The sequence below is a fragment of the Rhodofomes roseus genome, assembly GCF_022264815.1.
Source record: "Rhodofomes roseus strain CIRM-BRFM 1785 chromosome Unknown C8Q71scaffold_18, whole genome shotgun sequence".
Lineage (NCBI taxonomy): Eukaryota > Fungi > Basidiomycota > Agaricomycetes > Polyporales > Fomitopsidaceae > Rhodofomes > Rhodofomes roseus.
Window position 1 is genome coordinate 484,020 of NW_025952974.1, and position 24,907 is coordinate 508,926.

At 55.6% G+C, this 24,907-nt stretch overlaps 9 protein-coding genes across 9 annotated transcripts; 5 read left to right on the top strand and 4 right to left on the bottom strand.

Annotated features, from left to right (window-relative positions):
* Positions 1-254: 254 nt before the first annotated feature.
* Positions 255-3,752, top strand: C8Q71DRAFT_849857 (uncharacterized protein). Its single transcript, XM_047926715.1, has 6 exons — positions 255-522; positions 647-1,304; positions 1,354-1,731; positions 1,785-2,214; positions 2,265-2,431; positions 2,487-3,752. The coding sequence occupies exons 1-6, from the start codon at positions 479-481 to the stop codon at positions 3,618-3,620; spliced, it is 2,811 nt and encodes a 936-aa protein (XP_047776263.1). The 5' UTR covers positions 255-478; the 3' UTR covers positions 3,621-3,752.
* Positions 3,753-5,216: 1,464 nt separating this feature from the next.
* On the top strand, positions 5,217-6,958 carry C8Q71DRAFT_188320 (uncharacterized protein). Its single transcript, XM_047916849.1, has 5 exons — positions 5,217-5,614; positions 5,667-5,788; positions 5,841-6,436; positions 6,487-6,597; positions 6,647-6,958. The coding sequence occupies exons 1-5, from the start codon at positions 5,304-5,306 to the stop codon at positions 6,746-6,748; spliced, it is 1,242 nt and encodes a 413-aa protein (XP_047776264.1). The 5' UTR covers positions 5,217-5,303; the 3' UTR covers positions 6,749-6,958.
* A 343-nt stretch (positions 6,959-7,301) lies between these two features.
* C8Q71DRAFT_860320 (uncharacterized protein) lies at positions 7,302-8,442 on the bottom strand (the record flags this gene model as incomplete). Its single annotated transcript, XM_047927782.1, has 2 exons — positions 7,302-7,666; positions 7,980-8,442. 2 exons carry the CDS (start codon positions 8,440-8,442, stop codon positions 7,302-7,304), a joined length of 828 nt encoding a protein of 275 aa, XP_047776265.1.
* A 673-nt stretch (positions 8,443-9,115) lies between these two features.
* C8Q71DRAFT_188335 (uncharacterized protein) lies at positions 9,116-11,627 on the bottom strand. The gene is made up of 10 exons (XM_047916850.1): positions 11,381-11,627; positions 11,130-11,324; positions 10,983-11,059; positions 10,833-10,920; positions 10,621-10,782; positions 10,486-10,565; positions 10,312-10,433; positions 9,546-10,243; positions 9,310-9,491; positions 9,116-9,253 (listed from the first exon to the last, which is right to left on the bottom strand). Exons 1-10 carry the CDS (start codon positions 11,537-11,539, stop codon positions 9,124-9,126), a joined length of 1,893 nt encoding a protein of 630 aa, XP_047776266.1. The 5' UTR covers positions 11,540-11,627; the 3' UTR covers positions 9,116-9,123.
* A 387-nt stretch (positions 11,628-12,014) lies between these two features.
* C8Q71DRAFT_849859 (uncharacterized protein) lies at positions 12,015-14,516 on the bottom strand (the record flags this gene model as incomplete). Its single annotated transcript, XM_047926716.1, has 10 exons — positions 12,015-12,262; positions 12,315-12,499; positions 12,556-13,253; positions 13,312-13,433; positions 13,488-13,576; positions 13,631-13,783; positions 13,833-13,902; positions 13,967-14,043; positions 14,120-14,314; positions 14,433-14,516. The coding sequence occupies 10 exons, from the start codon at positions 14,514-14,516 to the stop codon at positions 12,142-12,144; spliced, it is 1,794 nt and encodes a 597-aa protein (XP_047776267.1). The 3' UTR covers positions 12,015-12,141.
* Positions 14,517-16,755: 2,239 nt separating this feature from the next.
* On the top strand, positions 16,756-18,423 carry C8Q71DRAFT_860322 (uncharacterized protein; the record flags this gene model as incomplete). Its single annotated transcript, XM_047927783.1, has 1 exon — positions 16,756-18,423. One exon carries the CDS (start codon positions 16,756-16,758, stop codon positions 18,421-18,423), a length of 1,668 nt encoding a protein of 555 aa, XP_047776268.1.
* A 699-nt stretch (positions 18,424-19,122) lies between these two features.
* C8Q71DRAFT_188437 (uncharacterized protein) lies at positions 19,123-20,504 on the bottom strand. The gene is made up of 3 exons (XM_047916851.1): positions 20,291-20,504; positions 20,035-20,231; positions 19,123-19,980 (listed from the first exon to the last, which is right to left on the bottom strand). The coding sequence occupies exons 2-3, from the start codon at positions 20,086-20,088 to the stop codon at positions 19,231-19,233; spliced, it is 804 nt and encodes a 267-aa protein (XP_047776269.1). The 5' UTR covers positions 20,089-20,231; positions 20,291-20,504; the 3' UTR covers positions 19,123-19,230.
* A 1,054-nt stretch (positions 20,505-21,558) lies between these two features.
* On the top strand, positions 21,559-22,606 carry C8Q71DRAFT_773888 (uncharacterized protein). Its single transcript, XM_047924475.1, has 3 exons — positions 21,559-21,845; positions 21,899-22,256; positions 22,326-22,606. The coding sequence occupies exons 1-2, from the start codon at positions 21,614-21,616 to the stop codon at positions 22,252-22,254; spliced, it is 588 nt and encodes a 195-aa protein (XP_047776270.1). The 5' UTR covers positions 21,559-21,613; the 3' UTR covers positions 22,255-22,256; positions 22,326-22,606.
* A 162-nt stretch (positions 22,607-22,768) lies between these two features.
* C8Q71DRAFT_188591 (uncharacterized protein) lies at positions 22,769-24,609 on the top strand. Its single transcript, XM_047916852.1, has 3 exons — positions 22,769-23,354; positions 23,414-24,148; positions 24,207-24,609. The coding sequence occupies exons 1-3, from the start codon at positions 23,145-23,147 to the stop codon at positions 24,339-24,341; spliced, it is 1,080 nt and encodes a 359-aa protein (XP_047776271.1). The 5' UTR covers positions 22,769-23,144; the 3' UTR covers positions 24,342-24,609.
* The last annotated feature ends 298 nt before the right edge of the window (positions 24,610-24,907 follow it).

Consider the following 24,907-nt stretch of genomic DNA (forward strand, 5'->3'; position numbering starts at 1 on the left):
TCGGCTCGGGGATACGAGTCACTGCCAGGCACAAAGGGCCATTGTCTGCTGCTTTGGGATCCACAAGTTATTTCCCAAATATGGTTAGTCTGAGTGCGGCTGGGCTTCCCGAAAATTCCCCCATAGCCCAGAAGCGAGGCGGTGATGCCTCCTCAGGCCTTCAAGTTCACGTATCCGGACCAAATTCGGACGGGGAGCGGCGGTAGAAGGTGACAGAGGTCTTCTTAAGACTCCATGGGCTGTTTGGCACTGGGATGGATGCGCTGCGCGGGCCCGGAATGGCAGAGGGCGGCGGCTGATGGCAAAGCACAACAACTGCCTGATTTGGAATACACCCTGATGGGGATCGGCTGTGCCCCACATACGGGCGTCTCGTGCCCTCGTGTTGTTCAAGTTCGAACGCTAGCGCTGTGAGCCACGGCCACCTTTGTTCTACTAGTACTCCGCCTCCGTGTTGCCACACTTGCCGACATATATAATGTGCCAATATTGTCTGGATTCATCGCCCTCCGACTCCTCGAGGTATGTCTGCACTACCACACGTCCGTGGCAAGGCACGGGTGCCAGTTCCAAATCATATCCCTCCTCTCTCTGCCCCCGTTAATACCCCACTAGCTGTCATGAAAATCTCACATACCGTCTCTAGTCACCCGCATTACGTGCCGGCGTACGAACGCGCTCAGACGACAGGTGCACTAGAAGCTCAGATCGCTCACGAGCTTTCGCAAGACGTTTTCTGTGAGGTCGACGGCTTTCTGAAGACCATGTTTCCTGTCTCCGACAACCTCGTCGAGACGGTCTTCACCCAGGCGTCACAGTCTACTGGATACTACAAATCTTCGCGCAAGCAATGGTCGAATTATCCCACTGCGACACCGGCCAATGAACAGGATTTGTACGCGCCGTTCGTAACACTCGTGCAGTCCATTTCCAGCTGCATCTCCAAGTCTAAGGCTGGCCGCCGCATGTCAACAAACGACGTACGATGGAGGGATTACCACAGTGTGCCGCCCCTCTCTCGGGACCCTGGCGCTCCGGACGTTAGACCCGACATCGTCGCGACGATTGGAGTAGCAGACAACGAGTCCGTCCCGTGGAGTCGCATTCTGGTCCCGGTCGAAGTCAAGAAACGACAACGGGAAGGCTCGGCACTGCTTCAGCTGCTGAGGTACATGCTCATGGTCTTCCGTGAGGCGGTTGACCGTTGCTTCGTCTTCGGCATCGTTGTTGCGTGCGCGGACATGTCGGTGTACCTGGCGGACCGGACCGGTGTCCTAGGGTCTGTAGTTTTCAATATCCACAAGGTGTGTGGCTTTGCCCCCTTTCTGCGCATCGCGTCTAAGACACGCATAGGAACCACGATCGTTTATCCGCGTCATCGCTGGCATATGCACGTCGTCGCTCGCTGATCTTGGGTGGGACACCTCGATGACGGTCATTCGCGAGAGGAATAAATACACGCAAAGCCAATTCCGACTGTCGAAAAAGAACCCCAAATTCTCCTACCAAGTACCCTGGAACGTGGAGAAGGAGGACTACTATTGGGTGATTTACATGCCTAAGCCCAAAGAAGACGCTGAATACGGTGTCATGGACGAGAAGGATACCGAAAAGTTTGTCCTGTACCAGGCGCTCAATGTCCAGCGTGGCGAGGTGATACGTGGGCGCGCAACGCGCATATGGAAAGCATGGCTCTTCGACGAGTTGACATTACCGCCGGAAGACCGCCAGGTGCGTCTCACATTACTGCATTCCTCTCGCACTCCAGGCTGACGCGCCTGAAGTTATTCATCATGAAGGATACGTGGCGAGACGACGAGCGACGTCTAGAGGGCGAGTTCTACAAACATATCGGACGACACGACGGGGTTGCGACGATGCGTTCCTACGGAGTCGTATACGTTGATGGCAAAACAGACACGGTCATGACAAGAATCCGCCGCGACCTGCGAGTCCGCGCCAAACCTCGTTGCATCGATATGTCGCAAAGGGACATTATACCGGAGACGATACCCTCAGCGACGCCTGACAGGACTCGAGGGAACACGACCGATTATGGCATTTTCGCCGATTACCTGCCTTACCTTGACATACCCGAATGTGAGCCTAGAGGGAAAACCCACTCAAGGCTCATCATGGAGTCGTACGGATGGCCAATCAAGTACGCGCTTTCACTCTTGGAGCTGGTGCAAGCCATGCACGATGCTCTTGCTGGTGAGTTTAGAAACGACGACAGCATTGTATTGTTCTCACTCATCGTGTAGGTCATTGGGCTGCGCACAAGAAGGGCGTTCAGCATAAAGATCTCAGCGAGGGTAATATCCTCATCACGGCTCGCGGAAAGAAGGGTGTAGGTGATCGAGGAATGGTGATCGACTTCGACTACGCGAAGTTCATGTCAGATGCCACACTTGCTGACGATCCGATATCGGTACGCCAAATCTGCATCACAACCAAATGTCTTTTGATTAACGGTCTCACAACAGGGGACACGCCCATTCATGTCGGGCGAGATCCTGGAGGAAAAACACTACTACCGTGCTGCAACTGTCCAGAAACAAGGCAGCACAAGCAACACCACTAGTAGGCCCCTCCACACATTTCATCACGACCTGGAGAGCCTTTTCTGGATCCTTCTCTGGATTTGCATCTGCAGGGCTGGCCCAGCATTGCGGCGCTTCCGCTCAGTAGGGAAGGCTGACGACAGTGATGCCTTATCACAGCACAACCTGCTCTTCACAGCGCCGGGACAGAAGCAGCTCGGTCGAAACAAGCGTAATCTCATCAGGAACGAGGAAGATTTCGACGACTGTCTCGAAGTTGTGGCTGATTACTACCAGCCGCTCTTGCCCCTTCTTCGTTGCCTCTGGGGTATTCTCCGCAAGGGATATCAGGTACGGCACTTCGACGACAGTGAGGCCTACGCTGCTTTCTTGGAGGCTTTCAAGGATGCGGAAAAAAGCCTCGGCGACAAACCTGAGCAACTAAACGAGGACCAAGAGCGTGCCTTCCAAGCGGAGAAGCGCCGTCGCGAGGAGGACCTCATGAACTGGAAGCGTTCACCAAGAAAACTGGCAAGGCGGGGCGTTGACAAGCCAGTTGCCGCCGACGAGCGAACTCGTCGCGCGAACGAAGCCGGGCCTGCAGCCGCTGACCCCCACTCCGATGAACGCGAGGAGTCCCCGACGCCTCTGCCTCCCTCAAATGCGAAGACAAGCCGCGCCGAACGGAAGCTCATTCAAGACGCTATGGCGCCCGGGCCGTCTACCACAGCGTCGCGAGCTCTCCCGCAGACTGGGGTGTCTATGCAATCGATGAGCCGCGTGTCAGTAGCTCCCACCGTGTCTGCGGTGCAGTCTCCCCCGCCATCCGAGACGAGCCAGACGAGTGCTCCCGTGCAGACGAAGTCCAAGAAACGCGGTCGTGAGGGGGCAGACGACGCTAGTGTTGCGGGTGAAGAGAGCGAGCAGGGTGGTGGTGGCGCGAAGAGAGCTAAGCGAGGTAGAGGCGGACGCGGACGAGGAAGTGGGAGTGGGAGTGGCCGTGGCCGTGGCCGTGGGGGTGGAAGTCGATTGCAGCCGGACAGGAAGGGGAAGGGTAGGGCGGTTGACCCGAGCTAGGGGTGGTTCGACTGTCACTATCGAGCAATGCTGTATGAAATGCACCCTGTACGTTGTTGAGTATTAGTATCTTCGTTTCTATCGCATGAGCGGCATGCGCAGACCATGACTGAGTAGGGAGTCGCGCGCACCAATGATGACGAACGATTATATGCTAAGCTTCGTTTTGGGTATACAGATACATACACAGTGGAATAGAGATAATGGTCTGATTCATATACAGCACCTCTGCATACCCGGAGGCGTTGCGTGCGCTGCTCAATCGAATAACGCTCCGCCGTTCGGCGAGATAGATTTGCCCTGCGAAGTGAGGCTCCTCAGTCAAAAACGTCTGCACGGAGTAGCGGGTTTGCTTACCGGTGACGAACGATGCCGCAGCCTTGGCGAGATAGGACACGATACTCGCGACGCTCTTGGGCTCGCCCACAGGGATCTCTGCGGGCATGCAGACTCTATAAAGAAACGTTGAGGTACGCTGACTGAAGACGAAGGGCAGAGACGTACAGCGAGGCCAGCGCCCAGGTCCTGCGCTGCGAGGCACGATGGGTTTACAAATCGTGCGACGAGACAGTCGACGCAACTCACTCATCTGGGTCATGACGATGCCGGGAGCGTAGCGGCTGACTGTGATGTTGTGTTTCGACAGCTCGAGTGATGTGATACCATTGCGAGTGAGTGTGCTATGTACGAGGATGGAACAGAGTAGACGTACAGAGACATTGCTACATACCTTGAACGGCGAACTTGTTCGCAGAGTAGTATGCGGAAATGCCGCCCCGGCGTGTCACGTACACGACCGCATACTATTTGCATTCGCAAGTTAGATGTGGGCGAGGTCAAAAAGCCTCTCTTGCCACCGACAAGGCATCTAGCAAGGATACCCGTGGGCATAAGTCATGAATCGCATCGAGACGAGGGACTCCATACCTAGTACCTAGTAGTCTACCATTGCGGTCCTGACCTCCTCTTCCACTGACGGACACTGACACGTTCGGTTCAGGTCGTGGCCACTGAAGTTCATTGAGTTCTGCACAAGGCTACAGATGCTGAGTAGTAGTCGGACGTCCTCGGCTGTACATGGTCACATGGAGTCATCCCAGTCACGTCGCATGAGAGTCGTTGAACGTCGAGACTCGAGAGAGCCTCAGAGTCAGAGACAGAGCGTCGATGGGTAGCGCACGTGCCAAGTAGAGATGTGGATTCATACACATCTTGGTCAGACGGGTTGGGCTCTGATGGCCTGCAGGATCCATCCTACATGGCGCATGTCGATGTTACTTCGTAGACTACATGGCTGACATCGAAAGGCTCAGCGTATGTCCCATGTATTGCCACTTGCTTGACTCGACAGCCTAACGCAATGGGTGTTCACGGGTTGTTCATGAGCGTTCACCTTCCCCTCTGCTCGCTTGATACAGAATGGAATGTACAGCCGACTTATAGCTAGGCCGGGTAAGAGGCAGAAATTTGTAGAATTTAGTGGACGCCTCGGAGGACGCGCGAGCGGGCTGGTGAATTGCAGTGGGTTACACGATCAGGTGACCGCAACGCCAACCGTGGCTCGCCTCGAGCCGCACGCGAATATTGAATGCTGCTTCTCCAAGGCTACGACCAAGTATCGGGCACACTCGCTGACTCACGGCACATTGAACAAGATAGAACGACTCTACGACTACATTTCTGATGGACGAGTGCTACAAAGATGACGCGAAAGCCGCGCAAACGGCCACACAATCCACTCACCGTCTGGTCTACCGCGGCGCGCTCTCGCTCCCCGACTCGCACATGCTTCTCGACGGACTCAGCTTCACAGCCTCTGTCGGCGCATCTGCTCTTGCGGCCTCGAAGCTCAACGATGCCAACTTCGACTTGTTCAATCATCCCCTCGCACTCGCACTCGAGAGTATGCGTGGCAGACCTAGTCTCCACCTTGTCGGTGCCGTGGAGATGAGCAAGCTATGGGTGGATGAGAAGAGCTCTGGGGTGGTGCAACTGTGAGTATGGGCTATCACTCGTCTCGTTGCATACGTGTAATGTCGCGCGCAGTGACATACATCCGAAGGCAACACTTAGTCGGCTGTACTTCGAGAACGTTTTCTGTCTAGAACCTATCACCTCCTCCTCGGGGCGAAGTGACTACGGGGTGCGCATCAGCTTGAGTGACAGCGGTGAGTAGACGTCGACATCCCCCGTCCCATTTCGCCCCTCATGCACGCCAAGGTGACTCCAATGCGGAGGACATCCTCGTCTACGCCCAGCTTGAACCTAACGCTTCCGATGTCTTCGATGGCCCTCTCACACCTCCTTCAACATCCAACGACCCTCCGCAACCCATCCGCCTCCTCGCCGCGCACATCCTCCCTGGCCCGCCGCCGCCGCCTGTAACTTCGCGCCCCCGGCCGGATGACCCCACTCCCCGTATGCCTACATTACCGACACCCGCGTCCGCGAAACGCAAGCGGGACGCGTCCCCCAACATGCGCGACAGGAAGTCCAAGTCGGCCACAGGGATGGACAAGGGTGGTCCAGACGCCGAGGCATTACGCAGGGCGCGCGAGACGATGCTTCGCTTGCCCAAAGCTACATCCGCCCCCGCAGTGCCGAAGGCACCCAGTGTGAAGGAGGGAAAACAGGTCCAGTTCAAGGTGCCTAGCCTACCCCCACGGGCTTGCTCGACTTTAACCGCGAAGACACGTCAAGCGAGCGTGGACGGGGACGCGGGTGAGAGTCCTGTGGACGCCTTCGGCCCAGCCAATCTTGCAAGTGGGGAATTTGTAACATTATCTGCGGACCAGAAGGAGAAGACGAACAAAACGGTTTGCTACCCTTGATGCTTGGCTTGAGTGTGTGGCTGAACTTGGCGCAGGTCGTGAAACAGGCAGTCGTACGCTGTCTTTCGGATCATACGATCACGAAACAGCATCCCGAGTTCCACGACATTTTCCAATACATCTACAGAGGAACGTGCTTTGCTTTGGTGCGCACATCTTGGTACCTGTCATTCATTGTGCTTACATCCTTGCCAGAGGACCCAGATGCGCAGTACACCGGTCGATCTCTGGAGCGTATACAAGCTTGTGGATGCACACGCGAAGATGTATGTTCCTGGTGCGGAGCGTGGACCCTGATGACAGGCTGCGAGGCGAGTACGTTCTTGTTAGCTATGAGACTGATAGACCATGTCACTCACTATACGGACCTCACGGCAATGCACACTCAATGTACGCTACCTTCCTACGCATTTGCAGATACGCAAGATTTTGTACTACGTTCTATCTCGATTCTTTTAATCACGCCGGGGAGTTCATCCAAGACTGCGGTTGGACAACATGTCGGACTTTTCCAGTTCCTCAGGCCTTATACTTAGATTGTGGCGTACTTATCCTCAACTCTGCCAGAGCGATAGCAAAGGTTCACGCAAGGTGGCTGCGAGTCAAAGCGCATTCAGATAGTTAACGGTCCGTGTATACTACTGTTTCTTTTACTAGCTACTGAAATGCGACTCGCGATAAATACAGAAGACTGCATAATATGTGAAAGGGTTCTCTGCCTATTCTTACGACGGAATATCAAACCTCGCCACCATTCCCTTCAGACGACGTCTATTTCAAAACCCTACGCCCACCATCACGATGCGAGGATCTTCGAATACGGCGGCGGGCGGTCCACCGGGGGCCATACCTAGACCCATACCGCGCCCACGACCTCCAACTCCGCGAGGAAAGCCGCCACGGCTACGTCCGCTGAAGTCGAAGGGATGCACATGTACTCCGTGGAACATCTCAGGAAACTCGAGGGGGAGGTCGTGGTGACCGAACGGTCCACCGAACCCGCCTCGTCCGCGGGCGAACATGCCGCCGCCTCCACGCCCGGCGTGCATGTCGAAAGGAAAGCCGAATCCCATACCGCGACCGAATTGACGAGGTCCTCCGCGCTGGTGCTGGTGGTGATGGTGGTGTGGGCGACGGTCGCTTCCGCCCTCAGGAGTTGGGCTACGGGAGCAAGGGGGGCGAAGGTCATCGCGGGGAGGACCATGGTGGTGGAACCTAGTGAACCACTCAGGAGTGAAGACGTCCTCGGCCTCAGGGTCGTTCGTGTGAAGCTCAGGAGGTGCGCTGTGCGCGCGGAACATCTCATGGCTCATCGGGGATGGTGGGGCGCCACGACTTACAAAGGCACCCCGCCCGTGGGCAGGTGGGCCAGGGAACATGGGGAAAGGGAAGTCGGTGGGAGGTATACCAGGACGGCTGCGGGGACTCGGATGGCCGATGTGATGACCGCGAAGTGGGCCTCCAAACCCACCGCGTCCTCCGCCTCGTCCGCCACGGCGCCCACCGCGACCGCGAGGAGAGCACATACCCCTTGAGGCCATGCTGAAGGCAGGACGGCCGGGGAGGGAGGGATCATCGGTATGAGGCGGCGCATGCTCACCTGCGGTAGCCTCCGCCGCGATGGTGGGCTCGACCTGCGGTTCGCCGTCGTGCTCAACAGTAACATCCGGCGCGGACATGACGTGGTGTGTATCCTCGGAGAAGGATGCCTGACGAAGGTCGCGCATGTCGCGGACTGCGAACTTAAGGGTGGTAGAGTTGGTATCACAGCGAAGAGCGGTGAAGAGCTCATGGAGCTCATGCTGCGAGTTCAAAGTCACCTCATCACCGTCAGCGTCGACGTAGGCGAGAGCAACACGGTCCTCAGGGATGTCGAAGAAAGACTTGATGCGGGAGGTGAGATCGTCCCAAGTCGGGGGAGCCGTGAAGAGGACGGCGCGAGTGAAGCCGTGAGGCTGAGAGAGCTTGATGTGGAACTGAGGGGTAGACATTGTTGCTGGGTGCGTACAAGAGTCTGAAGACCGGGGAGCGCGAAACTCACTGCCTATATACGATTCGACCTAGTCAGCTCGGCACGCTGCCGTGCGGCTGCGGGCCCGACGGAGGGAACACTTGGCCAGGAACTGCGCAGACGAACTGCTCCGGCGCAGCCACCGCAGGACGCATTTGGTATCTCTTGCCTTTTCTGGAGTGTCGGTTGGGCCGCCGCGAGGCCACGCACACTTCCTCCCGAGTTAGTCATAGTGTGGTGCACATCGGTCAGCATCGAGGCCAAGCAGAACGGATTCGTCACCTCGCCGAACTCGGCGATATACCCACGAGCATTGTCCACAGAGGCCTAGAGAGTCAGACTCCGGGCTGGAAAGTTTGGGAGTCAGTTTTGCTACGCAGCGGTCTGGAATGCTGGGACGCACCTCGAGCTGTGACCATTGCCTTCCGATTCAGCTTCACACAGAAGATATGGCAAGGAAACTTCTATCACTATCATAGAACGACACCGACAGGCAAGTTCCTACCACAAAGTACAGTACATGTATCTACGAGTACACTAGGGGAGTTCCAATCGAGCTATCAACAAATGATCGGCCATACGGGGAAGGCTACTAGTAGTTGGATTCGCCCTCGCCTTGGAATGAGTACTACTCGGAAAATCTGAGCCAGTACATGTCCCTCTAAAATCTCGCCCAGAAGTTCTTGTATGGTGGACAGTCACCGGATGCCCAGCTCGCTAACAAGGATGATTCCAGGGCGCGGTTGATCTTGAGGTCTGCGTCCGTAATATCCGGAAGTTCGATCCCGTGTCTGGAGAAGAATACATTCAGATTCGTGAACAGAAGAGCACAAGATGCGATGCCTACTCGGTAGAGAGATGTTTCAGTACAACATCACGAGTTTCGGGTAATTGCGGTGTCTCGCACTTGGGGCAGGTCCACAGCTTCTCCTGCTCCAATTTGCACATCTCACTTTCCTTCACTTTAGCTGTTCCTTCGGCATCAACGAGCTTGTACGCGTGATGATTGTCATCGGACGATGCCATAACCTATCACGTAGCCATTGAGAAAATGAAACGACGGGGATGACACGAACCACTCACCGCACCACGCCATGTCCTTATTCGGCCATACTTGTCAAGCAAACGGAGATCCAGGGCATCCATTTCTTGCACACTTGCAACGTCTGGATCCTTTCCGCACAGCTTTATCACCTCTCGCATGGCATCGTTGGTTGGCAACGGCCGAAGCATACTGCAGGTCTCGTAGCAGTGTACGTCATCCAATCCATACACGAACTCTTCGTAGGCATCTCCCCCAGCCTCTGGCTTGGCGGAGCGCAATGCTTTGTGGGACACAATCCTCGGGAAGAAGCTTCGCTCTGAAGACCGCACGTCCTCAAATACCGTGGTCACAAGGTCAAGCGGGTCGCCGTGTCGAGGCGTCGGAATTCCGTGCTTGACGAATAGCTCCTGAACTTCTTTGCGAATGCGAGAACGCCAGGATTCGACGATTGTGTTCATCTGTCCCTCCAGCGCGAGGAATCTTGCGCTGCCCACCACTTCGTCTTCAGGCGCGCACATAACTTCGCGGAATTCCTTCGTAAGCGCGAGGTCCGCAATGTTGAGCCCGTACTCGAGCATCTCCGGATGCTCGCTGAGGTATCGGTCCAAGAGCCCCTTTGCAACAGATTTCATGACCGACCAACGCTCGGTCAGCATGACCGTATACTCATGCTCGAGGCGTTCTGCGCGGATGTCCTCCATCAGCTGAATCACTTCGGATTGAATCTTTTGCCAGACTGAACGAAAGGGACCATCAGCTGGTATGTCACTTGGATGTCCGAGTCTGCGTAGGGCTGGCGCTCACCTCGGTCCGTGAGCTTCTTAGCGACCCGCACAAGCTCGTGTTCTGCAAGCTCGTTGTACTCTTGGCCGTGTAAGAAATCAACTTCCGGTCCCCAGCCAAGTTTGCGTAGCCTCGACGTGACGCTGTACATATCGCCTCAAGTAATGACTAGGTATCAAGTAAGCCATTACTCACTTCTCGAAACGTTCGCGCTCGAGCTTCGTAGTTCGTGCATGTTCCTCCTTCTGAGCCCACTTGTGGCATAAGCCCGCATGCTGAATGTGTCGAATAAGATGCGGAATCCATCAATCTCATTGACATCTCACTTACCTCCCGGGTCAACTTCGCCTGCTCAATATATTCACCCGTGAGTTTATCCAGCTTGTCACGATCCCTCATCTCGTACATCGAGAAGCGTGTTCCAAGAGTTTGAACAACGTCTAATAGGTGGGAGGATGTATAACACAGCCTGCGAAACCGAGGAACCATGGCCTGCAGGTAGATTGAGTACGCAGAGCACAGACATGGTTGTGAAAACTCACTTCAACGAACGCAGTACGTGGTATGTGTTTGAACTCTCGCGTTTGCCATGGACTGAGAATTACGGCTGCTTGATCACAAGGTATGAACCTGGCCACACATGGAGGTATGGCGTTAGCGAACGCGGTCGAGCATGCAGTATAATCACTGACATTTGCTTTGTGCACCTCACGCAGAACCGGATACGGAACTCCCAGTACACTGTCGTATCCTTGGTCGTTCCACAGACCTATATGTTTACGAGTTGATGTCAATGCGTGAGGCCAACACCCAAGTCTGATGAGTACTAGTTGACGTACAGTGCAAGGTGGAGTGAAGACAAGGGATATCCATGAAGGTTCGATCCATCCTTCCGGACACGGAGGCAGTCCACAAACGTTCTTCATCGATCCCTTCCATAGGTATGCAGAGCTTCTCTGCATCAATAACGCATAGAAAGACTTTGTTGTCCGCGAGAGACTCAGCAAGTCTCTGGGATGAAGCAATAGGCAGATCTGCGAATATAATTGTCAGCCGTCGCCATGTGTTTCGTGTCTCACCCCGTATTCACCTCTCGTATTACATCCAAAGGCATCTTGAGCAAGTCTTTAAGTCCCCCGCGCTGGCCGCGCACATGCTTCCATCGAGCTACCGTCTTCGCGTCGACGGTGTCATCATGATCAGGAGGCGACGTCGTGGCCTTGGTCCGCTTGGATTTTCTAGGTGGCATGTTAAAGACAGTATAGAGTAACGAGATAAGCGATGTGCGAGTGAGCGAGGTATTTAACCAGTCCCACAGCGGTTTAGCTCAAGTGTCGACGCCAGGTTGACGCACCTTCGACGCGGTTCAAGCCACAGCTAGCCACAGCTGCCACGATCACGTGATACGACGCGTCTGTGGCGTTCCTTGTGTTTCGGGCAGCTGTGGCACCGGTTCGACGCGGCCCGTGGGAGCTCCGCGTTCGCAAGGCCTCTGGCCTGGCATCTCGAGCAATTGCATGAAGGCTATGAAGGCTATTGAAAGCAGTAGTGCATGTCATTGGGTGCGTCAAACTTAATCGCAAGCTGACTGGAACTCGGTAAAACTTACAAGATCAGCTAACTTCTTAGGATTAGCCGGGCTTCGGCGGCGAGCGAGCACGGCGTAGTTCGAGCCTATCGACGAGAATGTTCAATGCCTTGTATCCAGTGTGTGCGCAAATCCGAGTCTTTTATAGTAGTAGCACTGTACGACGGACCTCATATGCGGAGTCCCGTGTATATATGATAAAGCAATACAGCGTAATACATCATGATACTTCTAGTAGCGTGCACTTCCTACGGACTTCAGTATCACGGTAGATCTTCCCTCAGATGGTAGAGTTTAATATGGTGCCACGTCAGTTCTGTATGCGCGAGGGTCTGATTCATATCAATATCTCCATCCTCGATGTCTGTCAGTCCAATCCCGTGTCTGGGTAACCAGTCGTCAGGAAAACTACAGGAAAATAGATTATGTCGCTCACACATCACAAAGATGATCCCGCACTGCGTCTCGGGACGCTGGCATCTGTGGTCCCTCGCATCTCGTGCACGTCCATACCTTGACGTTCACCGCCAGCAACCGTGCTTCAATTTCTTTCACCTTGGCTGTTTCCTCAGCGTTGGCTAATCGCCATCTCTGCGACCAGCCTGTGGTAGCCGCCATGATCTGCGAAACCCAACAAGTGAGTTGATATTACCATGTCAGCTGCGCCCTAGACTCACCGCACCGCGCCATGTTACAACCTCATCTACATCCTCGTTGATCAGCCTCTTGTCTAACGCATCCATGTCCTCTGCGGTTGCCCAGTCTGGATCCTTGCCACAAAGCTGTATGACCGCTCGCATGACACCATTTGGTTTCATGGGCTTGATCTTGAGGCCCGTAATTGTGGAGTCTGCCCTTGTTTGACCATACACAAACTTCTCATATGCGCTCCTCCTGGACCTCGGCATAGGAAATCGGACGGCCACATTTGCAACTACAGATGGAAACGAAGCTAATCCACGGATAGGGAGTTCGAACACCGTTGTAGCAAGGTCGAGCGGGTTCTTCCAACTGGGCGTTTCGATATTGCAGGTCACGAACGATCCGCGGAGTTGCTTGCAGATGTGCGTCCGCCATCTTTCGACCATGGTATCCATTTGGCTCTCCAGAGCCAAAAAGTCCGCTCGGTTCACGGACTCGTCTGCGGGTACGCACATTATCTTGCGAAACTCCTGGAAAAGAGCGAGGTCGGCGACGTCCAGTCCGTAGGTTATCAGCTCCGGATGTTCGCCGATATATCGGTCCAATAGCTCCCTCCCCGCGTTTTGAAGGACGGACCAACGCCCTGCCATCATGAGATTGTACTCATGTTCCTCGCGCTCTTTGCGAATGCCATTCATGCATTCCAAGATCTCGCTTTGCATGTTCTGCCAGACTGTTGACAGCCATGACCATTAGAGATTGTCTACGCGATCATTCAGCTGAGTACGCACCTCGATCGGTGAGCTTCTTGGCGACCCGCACGAGTTTGTGCTCGGAGAGCGGAACGTAGTCTCGAGATTGTATGAAGTCGAGCTCAGGGCCCCATTCAAGCGCACGCAACCTTGAGATAACGCTACATGGACATGATGAGTATCACTCAGGGGAAATGAGCATTCATTCCGCATACTCGTCTAGGCGTTCATCTATCACAGCCTCGAACTCTTGAGCTCGTATCCGGTTGTCGTTGGCTTGCCACTTGTAGCACAATGTTGCAAACTGTCACATGAAACATGTCAAATGCAAATACCCTAAGCGCATGGAGACACATACTTCGCGGGAGAGTTTCGCCTGCCGCATATGCTTGTTGGATAATTCTCGGCGCTCGTCCGATCTCCTAGGCGAAGACAACTTCTCGTACGCGGCAATCGCATCGGATACTTGGGACTGTAGATAGCATGGCACACTGAAGCCGGTGACCGTGGACTGGAAGTGTGGTCAGTAGGCGAAGTCTAGAACATTCTTGGAAACGCACCTCAATCAATATATCCGCAGGGATATAATCAAATCCCAGGATTGTGTATACCCTGTTTTTGGCAACGACCCTTGAACATCCCCATGTGAGTGGCTTTAATAGACATGATCGAGCCTACTGGACGATGCACTTACATATCTTTCCTGCAGCTTGCGCAAAAGCGGGCCAAAAATTCCCATATGACTGTTGTCGCTCTGCCTACTCCGCACTCCTGGAGGTGTGTCACATTGATGGACGCCGATGAGACAAAGTACACAGCTACGCGCGCCAAACGAAATACCACGCACCGTACAATACGGAGAGAAGACGAGGGACACCCACGAAGGTTCAATCCAGCCCTTCGGGCATGGAGGTAGACCTTGCACATTCTTCAACGAGCCCTTCCAGAGGTATGCGGAGCTTCTCCGCATGAGGAAGGCATGAAAGGGCTTCGACGTGCGGGAGAGACTCAGCAGTTCGCGGGGGTGAAGATACAGACATATCTATGTGAGCCGTGTCAGCGTTTCAATGATGCGCTGGAAAAATTATGAATTCCACCTCTTGAATGATGTCCATGGGCATATTCAGCATGTCTTTCAATCCGCCCCGTCGACTGCGTACATTTTTCCACCGCGCCTCGGTTTTCGCTGGAATCGTGCTTGCAGGTGCAGAGGATTTTGTTCGGTTGGATCTCCTTGGAGGCATATCTGAGCGTGAGTGTTGTGGTGGGTAGTGGAGGAGCAAACGAGAGAACAATGAGCGAGCGGCTGTTGAAGTCCCGACGCAGTTGGCCACAGAGCCACACCTGCCGCGGTCACGTGATGGCGCGGTTGTGGCTGTAATCTGAGATTTGGATCTTGAGGTCGCGCCGACTCAAGAGTCGGACGCGCGGCCTCAGAGTGATAGTATCCGTTGAGTAGGACCGCCTAGGACTGCGCTAGTTGATCGCGGTCCACCGAGGGTCAAGAAATAGGTAATTGGGTAATACCGAAGGTCTGTAGGGCGGTCTACACGTGAGAGAGGGTGTAGAGACGCATCTAAATATGACGGTTACCGCTGTGCGAAGTTATAGGAGTGGCGAGAACATCCAATGTACGTTCACCAGAGTAACCAGAGATGACGAAGAAATTAGGCGAGGGTAAAGAGCTCCCTGCAGCGAGGGTCCGCGCGCCGTCTCGCTCGAGGACGGGTGCCGCGCGCGTACCGCGGGCCAGGTACAAAGAGAACGTCAGTGTGTCCGATGTGGAGTTGAGGTAAGATATAATCGGCGGGCGACTTGGATGGCCGACCGCGTAGCAGAGCGCAAATTCGGCCGTTAACTCTCAACGACGACGTAAGTGTGGTCGTTATTCAGGGCTGACGGCCTGACGCTTTAAGATGAGCATGGAAGTCAGACTCACATTGACTCTGATGCACGGTAGGCAAGACATACCAACTTATCAGTGCTCGCATACATGAATTGTGGATATCGATGAGCACTGACGGAGGAATCCACAGAATTGGCGTCTGTAGAGAAAGTAGTCATGACATCCGGAGGCCCACGCTTCAAATCCAGGGTCATCTCGTCGCCATCCACAAGCCCGAGAGCGAAGGGAACGGGGATCTCTGGGATGTCAAACACAGACTGACATAACGAGGCAACAGTCATCAGTTGGATATTGAAGCGGCGCGATAGAGTCAGACTCACGATACTTCGTGCAGGGTAAGCCTTTCGAATCTGCTCGACAGTGAAAAGGATGCATTCACCGAGAGGTCTGGATGCTGTGATTGGCTACTACCCTGCGGAATCGATCAGCAAACAGTACATCCAGCGTCTCTTGACCACGACCTTCCCGACAAGCTATTGCATCCAACCATGCACACCGAGGCCTGTTACTGAGGAGCATCCCGCAGCGCCTCAGCCGTTGACGTTAAACGCCCAGCCTCGACAGGAGGGGTACCCACGGTTGTAGCGCTGTCTGGTCGAGTGCAGTAGACATTCGACATTCGACACTGAGGGGACTAGGAAATCAGTACTTCAAGAGCGACGGTGAACAGACCACATGCAAGGCTGTAGCTGGTCAAGCTTCAAGGTCTGACAGCGGGAGCCTTCTCACATCGAATTGATTAGACTGTGACGTTCGTTACATGACAACGAGTGCCACACAGTATTTATCCGAGCTGCGTTCCTGCTACGAGCCAGGAGGCGGCTACTACGCTGCACTGGACGTCTGGACGCTGCCACGCAGTCGTAGTTGATCAAGCGACCGTAGACGGCTCCCAGGGAAAATGAATGATAACTATACTGTACTCACGACAATGGCGAAGTGCCTAACCCCCCGGGCATGCGCTCGACAGTTGGAATACCACTTTTCAAACGTTCCCTAGCGAGTTACTCAGTACACGCATTTAGGATGTTCTAGTGCAGCACGACTTACTGTATTCCATACGCAAGCGTAATGCAATGCCGTAGCATTATACCAAATCAAAGCTCAGCGCAAACTTCGAGCTCTCCCGATACGTCGACGTCGCCGCAGAGACTCGGAGTACATACCAAACAACATCCGAATTCGTAATACCCGGGCATCAATCGACCACTAGGCTATCATCAGTATCTATACAAGGCTATAGTAATAAATACAATAACGGCATGTGACTGAGTCGGGAGTGCTGAGTTATCGCACACCGTACCTCGTGGTCCCCAAAGTGCTTCCCAACGCCGACCACGACGACGACCTCGCTGCATCCGCACTTCCGCCGCTGAAGCCAGGGGAAGAACCGATCCGTTCGAGCACATGTTCCACGCATAATCGATAAGCGACTACCATTGTCCACGACGCTCGTTTGTCCCGGCCCAGCCTCGAGGCGGTGTAGCCTCCAGCTGTCGCCGAGTGGCACCAATCCTTTGTTTTTCAGCTTGTATTTCTCCCGACGCAGCTCTTTGTGAAGGACCCATCCTTTCCTGATGCCTACCGCCAGGGTGCGATGCGACCAGGACGCTCGGAATGCTCAGGAGTCGAGGGTGGCGACGAAGGACTGGTCGAGGGCATCATCGTACCGCTGTGTCTCCTGGTCCTATCCTCCTAGACGTCCACAGCGTCCGTCAAGGATACCCATATTCACACCGCTTCTCGCAGGCTCAGGTGTCTACGCCAGGCCACCGCATTACCACGATCTCCTTTACCGGGCGAGGCGCCGCAAGACGCCGGACAATGTCGAGGACGATGTGGAGCTGAGTTCGAGGCTAACTGGGGTCAACTCGGTGGAGGATACAGTCTTGTGCTACGAACACGACGTGGGTATCGTTGCTTCCCTCACCGACGTAGCTGCTCCCGACGAGCGGCCGCTGTTCTGCGGGACGTTGAGCGAGGGTGATATTGCCACGGTACAGCGCCAGTGGCACGATCAGGTCGAGCAGCTCCTTGGTGGGATCAGCAAGCGTCTGTCGACTTCGTTCGAGGAGATCGTCGCCGCCGCGGGTGGGCCAGATAGCAAGCTATGGGACCTCAGTCTGCTCGACAGTCCGGAGCTCAGTGAGTCTGAACTGTCGACCGAGTCTGACCCGCCACCGTCTACCCCCCGCGCATCCCCCTCCTCACTCTCGCGCAGCGCAAAGGACGGGTCCATCGACGTCCTCCAGCCGCACCCGACGCCCCTGAGTGCAACCGCGGCCGCCTTTATTCCCGCTGCACCGTCGCCGCCCTCCTCCGTGTCCAAGTCGCCGTCTCCGACACACGAGTTCGCCTTTCCGTCGCTCAGTGCCGACAACCCGGCGGCATCGCCTGCTGCTAGAAAGCGCTCCCTTCTGCTTAAGGACGGCGAAGGCTTCTACCACTCCGCCGAGGCAGGCAACGAGAGCCCCCGCAGCTCGACCCCGCGCCGTGCTCGCCCCTCCGCTGATCTCCTCCCAGCCTTCCTGGCCGATGGCTCGAGTACGATCCGTAGCCGGGTGCGGAATGCGTCTCGCACCCGCGAGATGGTTGATCGGCTGCGGTCTGGGCGGTGGAACGGCAAGAAAGGCGATAAGGCAAGCGCACCTAGTCTCGAGCACACACCCGAAGGCAAAGCGACCAAGGAGCGTTCAACGGAACGGGCAACGTCCTCGGAACGTAGTAGCCCGTCGTCCGGGATGACCGCCGACGCCGATGGCTGGATCAGCGGGCCCTCGTCCAAGACGTCTGATGATGGCTGGATCGATGGCGTCGTGTCACCTCCTGTGCCTTCCAGTACCCCAGTCCCAACGCCCGCTCCGGCCGCGGCGAAGAGGGAGCCACGTCCCCGCACCCAGAAACACGCACACAAGCGTTCATCGAGCAGTGCGAGCTCGCTATCGACCGCCGCGTCCGCGCCGCCCGCGACACCCGTGCTGGCAAGCCACCCGGTGCCGGTGCCCATACCCAACCAGGCAGGCTTCTTCCCCATGCAACACCCTGCGCCAGCTGCGTTTCCGTACGCGCTTCCGCCGCGCACACCTGGTATGAGTGACGCGCAGTATCTGATGCACATTCAGAAGCTGCAGCACGATCACTGGGCGAATTACATGCGTTACGGGGGTGCGGGAGCGTTCATGCCCGGGCCGTACGCTGCGTATCCGCCTGCCCCGGTACTCCCTGCGGTCTATGGCGCCAAGTGACTTGCTCTTTGACCCTGAAACGTGCGTGTTGCGTGCATGTGTGCGGGCTCTGGCAACGATACTGACACGTTGCGGAGATAGGCGGTACATCGCGCATACACGCACTTCAATTCGTTCACCGCACACGCATTCTCTCTTTCCTCGCTGTCCACGTATGCTTCCCCCTCACGGACCGGCTCTACTCCCCCATCTGCTCGGAGTTGTTCCATTAGTCATAACCAAGCTCGGTAGTCTAGATCTCAAATCGCACGTCATCGCTTCGTTTTCGTTCGGCCTCTCTCACCCCCCCTCGTTGTTATTATCGTATTTTCTGCTTGTTCCAGGTTCCGCTGTTTTGCCTAGACGGCATGTTAGTCGCACAGAAAAGCAAAGCACGTAGCACGTATTGTATGTTGTCAATTCATTCGGTTGTCTCTTGACGGACTTTCTGTCGACGTCTTGTTTACGCGTGTTTTACTAGTCTTCGGGATGTAAGCGGTATATATTGTGTAGTCCGTCAACGTACAACATCAAGTGTGAGACGAACAAGCTTCAACTATACAAGCGACAAACAGTGATGGTCATACAGTGATCCAAGGCGGTGAAGGCTTCATCGGTGCTCGACTTCGGTGGCCGATGTTATGGACTTGCGCGAATGCAAGTAGCAGTCGGTTTGGATCCTCTCCGAGAGACGAGCGAGACCGGACACCGAGAAATCATGGTAGACCGAGTCGAAGATGGCGTTGATGTTGACCCTCGAGGAGGGCGAATACCCGAGGTAATCGCTAAGTGAAGGGCTTGTGTCCCGCGCCGTCGCCTCTGAGCCTACTAAGAGCAGCCCCCAAGCGACTGGCGTCGCCCCGACGGAGGGGCGAAGAATACTCTCGGCCGCGAGTCTTCGCTCAACTCGGTGCGCTCCACCCGCTCCTCCGTTACCCAGATCTCCATCCGCCCACAGCCGATCTGCTGAAGCAGCCACTCGTGCTCGCGGTAGTAGAGGTCCTCCTCGAGGTGTTGCCGAGCGGCGATGAGCTCGACTCCGCAGCGCACGGCGTCCAGCGGGTCGGGCGTGGGCGAGCGAGAGAGCTGGGGCGTGTCTGTTCCGGGGTCGGAGACGTCGTCCGGGACGTCGCCACTCAGGCTCAGACTGGTACTGCTGCTTGACCAGGCGTCCGAGTCCGAGTCCGACGAGTACAGTCCGGAGAAGGCGGACTCGCTGTTCGCGCGAACGATGGTGCGAACGGTCTCATACTGCGCCCCGCGAAAGAAGAACGAGTGGCACACTTCGCGTGGCCCGCCGAAGTCCTCCTCTGCCTCCTCGGGCTCCTCTTCCTCAAGTTGACCGATGTCTTCTGTAAGATTCTCGTCTATGGGCCAGGAGTGGCGTGAGTAGCATGACGAGCCCGTGAGGTCGTCGTCCACATCCTCGGGTATCGAGCAGAGCCCCGTGTCCTCAGAGGATATCGTGAAGGCGTCGGTGTCGTCATCCGCAAAGTGAGCCAATACGGGAGCGCTGTAGTCGCCGAATGCCGCCCAGGGGATGGGTCGGTTCCGGCCGTCTAAGATGGGGATGGTCCACTGACGGGAGATCAGGACGCGACGACAGAGCAATAATGCAATGCAGCCACTTACGCAGGCCTTGTCATCCACTGGGATATGGAGCAGTTCGAATTGTCTGGCGCTCATCGCGGTCCTCTTGACAGTTAGTTCGTTGGATTCAATTGGTCGACTGGTGGACGGTGAGCGATGTCAACAGACACTACGGCGTGGTTCGAGTCAAGAGTGATCATATGGATCACCTGCTGTTTTTGACGACCCGAGGTGCGTTCCTTTGTTCGTAAATGCATTGATTAGGAAAGAGGCGACAATCCGGGCCATAGCCACTTACCATGCGTGGAGACTAATGGTGAGCCAGATCATCGTCCATGCTGTGCACCGACACTCGTCCTTCGAAGGCGGTGCGAGCTCAGCTATGGTCCAGGCGTACAGGTATGCAGGCGTAAAGATGCGAGCAGGGATACGGGTTACTTGAGCCAGAGTTGATGAACAACTTGAACTCACGTCCCGCATCGGACCTTGACAACTATTTGCATTCTCGCCAGGATAGAGCAACTCGACCCAATGTCAATATCTTCAATGCTCGCTGACAGGGATTGTGAGTGGAGTCGAAAATAAAACGTGGACTTAGCTGCTGAAGAGCTTAGTTGTCTTCCTTTCAGTCTGCCGCTGCGGTTGCTACGTGCACAGCCGTACTTGGGACACCAATGACATGTGAGCAACAGGTCCGGGTCCGGGTACCGCATACAGGTCAAGACAATAATCCGTTGTTGATTCGGTCATATAGCATTTGTGACGCGGGAGATCGACCTCACAGGGATACAGGCATTTGAGCACATACCAGAGTAACTGAATGACCGCGGACATATGTAACGCGCTCACCTTGACTAAGAGCCCGCTGACCCTTCCACGAGACGTCCGGATGATAAACGAGAGCCTGATAGAAGAACATTGGCCAGTCCTCCACTGAAGTGTCTATTGCACCCTCTCAGGCTCGCAGCGCCGGTTTCGTCCTGCGAGCACCAGTCCGCCGCGTGTTAGACCACCCACCCCTCTTCGTCCCAGTCCAGCCATACGGGGCAGAAGAGGCAGCCTGTGGTACTTATTGGGCGCGTACCCGCACCCAACGTTGGGTCTCTGGGAAAGCTGCGGGCCCCAGCAGCCTCGGCCCTCGATCCAGTCTGATAGCGTGTTTGATTGAATAGGTATCTTCCGAGCGGGCACTAGGCTACAGTTAACCCGAGCAAGTCCCTTTTCTGCGCTGGCGGACGTCTTTCTCCTGGTTTCCGAACACATCGACCAGTAGGGGCGATGCAGACTGGTAGTTTTGTCGAGATAATATTGAGTGACACGAGCTCCGGGCTCTGGCATTGACCTTGCGTGCGTTCTTATGGATGTATCGGCTGGGTGACACCCTCACTGGGCTTATGTCGACGTCTAGACCGAGAAAAAGAGGTTTCTGAGAGAATCGGGTAGGATTTGAGCGAGATGGAGACATGGCATCCTCGGAGGTCGTTGCGAGACGCGCTGTGGCTAAGGCGTGTGGCGCGCGAGACTAGCGGACGACCGTAGGCGCTAAAGTCCTGGAAGCCTGTTGGGTATTATTATAGACGACAAGTCGGACAACAGACACTGCTCCTTCGTTTACCTGCCCATGACACCTACGACACGACTACCTGCCGAGTTCACAAGCCTCTATCGACTTGTCTTACGAGCCACTGCAGCATCGGTTCTGAACAACGGATCCGCTACGCAACAATTACGAGTGTTATGGAGACCGGGCTTCGACCGTGCGGCCGAGGTGCTGCATCGCCTGCAAAGCACTCCTCTCGCGGAGAGTGAACGAACGACTCTGCAGCGGTGGTATGGAGCTTGGGAGGCCCGGAGTACGTGCCCTGTTATGTGCCACGGATGACACTGACATCCCCGTTATGAACAGTGGACAAGACGTTGTCATTTCTATCCAACTCAGCCCGTTCTCGCGGTCTGCCTCACCGTGTCACCCGTAACATGAGTCACTTGCTGTGGTCATATCGATTCTATACAAGTAAAGTGTCGCTGTGGGAGCATGACTCCTCCAGACCGCGATGGAAGCCAAACCTACCGCAAAACCACGATGCATATAAGCCACACGGCCTTAAGCCAGGAACTCGTTTAGAAGACATTCAGTCCAGGAAAGCTCGGAGGGCCGATATGAACGATGAGCAGTGGGCTGCGCTCGATGAGGTCATCTTGATGGCTGAGGGTAGAGAAGGCCTGTCCCTTGGGAGGATTACGCGACGGCAGTGGGCGTAGAGGTGAGTAGAGCGATGCGAACGCGCCCTCGAGTGACATGTCTGCCAGATGGCTAAAACAGAGTTCCGCAGCGATGGGGTTTCAGGTAATTAACTGCTGAATGGGAGGCGAGTATCTCATGAACCGAGACTTATGGATAGCTGCCCTTGCCCAGTACGCGTCTCCGGCGTAGCACCGACGAGTCTTTATCGCTGCTATGCAAGGCTTGCGTTCCTCGGATGCCCGTAACAGTCGTACGTCTTGCCTGCCTACGGCTTCGTCCTCCAACTCAATGTATCTCCACGATGGTCGATCCCGAGCCGGGGCATCTGCATTCGTTGGCCCGCCACCCAAGTCATTGCGTGTGAGACTGGTATGGCTATCACGATTTCAAGCACCGTCACGTCCCTGCGTTAGCTGATTCGTCGCCGCAGCATGTGTTCATCACAGATGGGTACGCTGGTCATCTGGAGACCGTGTCCCCCATGGCTGTAATGGCATCATGTGACTGCAACATCAACAGCCTGTTGGCAAGTCCATGCTATGTATGGGTCAGCCGGCGGCGTCGTCGTGTATGCCCATGACATATGCGCGTTCCACATCGTTGTGTGGCAGTATGACAACTGCTCATCGCTGTCGCTCCGGGTGGAGACCGTGCGCGACCCCCACTGCCCGTTCTGACGCCTTGACATCGAACGGGTGTTAAGATCTACTGGACTTTGCGACGCTACCACGCCCATCACCTGTCATCACTGCTACCCGTACCTGTATCTGGCGCTCACGGCGGAGGCTTCTAAAAGGCCATTCGTCGGCATGGAATGTTCCCTGCCTTCGCCCTTCGTTCTTCGGCACTTCCTGTTTGAGCTCCCTTTACGATTTTCGTGCGTCGTCTTCATTCGATTCGCCTTGCAATGCAAGCAACGGCTGCCCGACGACGTTTCGACAAGTCGCTGGACCTGGTCGCGGCGCGACCCGAGCTCTTTGTTGACCTTGTGTCATCTCCGTCAAGCACGGACAATGCCTGGCGCATGCTGGAAACTCCGAATTTGGAACGGGACGTCGTGCAGACCCCCCGCACGCCCTTTCTGGAGGCCGAACGTTCTCCGTTAGCGCTCGCACCGGTAAGTCCACTCCGTCTTCGCCATCTGGATGTTGAAGTGAACCTCGTCTGTCGCTGTAGGCAGTCCCAGTCGCGCCGCTGAACATCAAGAAGATGCGAAGGAGAGGCCTATTAAGCGGGATCCACCTTGTGCTCCCCAAGACTCCGCTTCCACCACCGACGCCGAATCCAGGGCACACTCCACAGACCTCGCTCACCTTTACGGCGGAAGTGGACGAGTCGGGGAGAGGTTTCTTCTTCACGCCTATCTCTGACGAGCCCATGTCTGCGCTGAGCCCCCAGAGTACCAAGAGCCCTGTCCCAGACGACATTGACGGAGAGACCAACGACATCGAGCCCGAGCCGCCTGCTGAGGATCCTCGCAGTCCAGGCAGTCCGTCATCCTCTCGGAGCTCTGCGAGCTCGTCATCCTCCCGTTCTTCCTCGTTATTTAACCACGCACGCAAGCGGTCCGATACCTCTACTTGCCCATCCTCCATCGAGGAGGACACAAAGCCTATTGAAGACCCGATGTCCCCTGCTGCGGAGGAGACTATCAATACGCTCGAGTCGGAGCTGCGCCGCGCGGCGCCGATCCCACGATCCAAATCATTCGACCATTCATGTTTCGCAGGGATGGACGATGCCTTGCTGCTCGACCCCTGGCAAGCGTTCGACCTGCTCTGTTGGACAGCGTCGGTAGACCAGTTCCCCGAGAGGCGCAGCGCCTTCCCCATCAGCCCTGCAGTGCCTGTCGCCAGAGTGCCCACCCGCTTCGAAGAAGATACCACCGGCGCTAGCGTCAGGAGCTTCCAGGTGCGCACCAGCTTTCTTGCTGCTGATTCGTCCTCGTCGATGCTTACTCTGCAAACAGGCTCGGACGTCCCACTTTTCCACTGATGATCATCACTTGGCGGCGGCAGTGCCAGTGCGGACCTCTCGATATAGCCCCCTCCACATGCACATCTCTAGCCTGAAGGCCTTCAGGTTTCCCAGGCACCGCAAGTAGTCTCGTATTGGTCGCGGACGTTACTCTACTTTCTACAACTTATCACAGCATTCCTTACGACTTCTGATGTGTTTGTTCTTATTCTTAGAACCAATGCCCTGGCCTCAACCCTACCGCTCTCCTCGTGCCGCATCATTCCATCATTGGCTGTGTTCTGACGTGTCGTTGTACAATACTGTACGGTAGAAGTACTTCCTGTCCTGAGCTGTAAGTGGCCGTCAACCATGGACCTTATCCGGCGTGTACATATCTGTACCCACGATTCAGTTGTTGACGTTGTAGCCATCAGCCGTATATGGCGTGCAACGAGCCTTTCAGGTATATCCCCATGGAGGACACTGGCCCATGGAACCGCGAAGTCCACTTGACATGAGGACAATTCTCCGCGTGCCGCTGGCCACCTCCCTCATTAGATGCTTCCCTCAGACGGGAATGAATGAAGTGTAGAACATAGATCTATCTAGATTAGACCCGGCCACCGGGCATGAACACGTACTAGCCAATCCGTCCGTCCTCCTGAGGCGTCAAGTTCGTCATGGGCTCTACGTCGCCCGAGGTCGTTACGT

What these genes read in the sequence shown, in the direction of transcription:
- C8Q71DRAFT_773888 (XM_047924475.1), top strand. Translation starts at nt 21,614, where the DNA reads ATGACACCTACGACACGACTACCTGCCGAGTTCACAAGCCTCTATCGA. An exon ending in TGGAGCTTGGGAGGCCCGGA is followed by an intron (nt 21,846 to 21,898) that starts GTACGTGCCCTG and finishes CGTTATGAACAG; the next exon opens with TGGACAAGACGTTGTCATTT.
- C8Q71DRAFT_188591 (XM_047916852.1), top strand. Translation starts at nt 23,145, where the DNA reads ATGCAAGCAACGGCTGCCCGACGACGTTTCGACAAGTCGCTGGACCTG. An exon ending in CTCCGTTAGCGCTCGCACCG is followed by an intron (nt 23,355 to 23,413) that starts GTAAGTCCACTC and finishes CTGTCGCTGTAG; the next exon opens with GCAGTCCCAGTCGCGCCGCT. An exon ending in CTAGCGTCAGGAGCTTCCAG is followed by an intron (nt 24,149 to 24,206) that starts GTGCGCACCAGC and finishes CTCTGCAAACAG; the next exon opens with GCTCGGACGTCCCACTTTTC.
- C8Q71DRAFT_188320 (XM_047916849.1), top strand. Translation starts at nt 5,304, where the DNA reads ATGGACGAGTGCTACAAAGATGACGCGAAAGCCGCGCAAACGGCCACA. An exon ending in AGCTCTGGGGTGGTGCAACT is followed by an intron (nt 5,615 to 5,666) that starts GTGAGTATGGGC and finishes TGTCGCGCGCAG; the next exon opens with TGACATACATCCGAAGGCAA. An exon ending in CATCAGCTTGAGTGACAGCG is followed by an intron (nt 5,789 to 5,840) that starts GTGAGTAGACGT and finishes ATGCACGCCAAG; the next exon opens with GTGACTCCAATGCGGAGGAC.
- C8Q71DRAFT_188437 (XM_047916851.1), bottom strand. Translation starts at nt 20,088, where the DNA reads ATGAGCGCCAGACAATTCGAACTGCTCCATATCCCAGTGGATGACAAG. An exon ending in CAGTGGATGACAAGGCCTGC is followed by an intron (nt 19,981 to 20,034) that starts GTAAGTGGCTGC and finishes ATCTCCCGTCAG; the next exon opens with TGGACCATCCCCATCTTAGA.
- C8Q71DRAFT_188335 (XM_047916850.1), bottom strand. Translation starts at nt 11,539, where the DNA reads ATGCCACCTAGAAAATCCAAGCGGACCAAGGCCACGACGTCGCCTCCT. An exon ending in CTTTGGATGTAATACGAGAG is followed by an intron (nt 11,325 to 11,380) that starts GTGAATACGGGG and finishes TTATATTCGCAG; the next exon opens with ATCTGCCTATTGCTTCATCC. An exon ending in AGGCGAAGTTGACCCGGGAG is followed by an intron (nt 10,566 to 10,620) that starts GTAAGTGAGATG and finishes CGACACATTCAG; the next exon opens with CATGCGGGCTTATGCCACAA.
- C8Q71DRAFT_849857 (XM_047926715.1), top strand. Translation starts at nt 479, where the DNA reads ATGTGCCAATATTGTCTGGATTCATCGCCCTCCGACTCCTCGAG. An exon ending in CATGCACGATGCTCTTGCTG is followed by an intron (nt 2,215 to 2,264) that starts GTGAGTTTAGAA and finishes CTCATCGTGTAG; the next exon opens with GTCATTGGGCTGCGCACAAG. An exon ending in TTGCTGACGATCCGATATCG is followed by an intron (nt 2,432 to 2,486) that starts GTACGCCAAATC and finishes GTCTCACAACAG; the next exon opens with GGGACACGCCCATTCATGTC.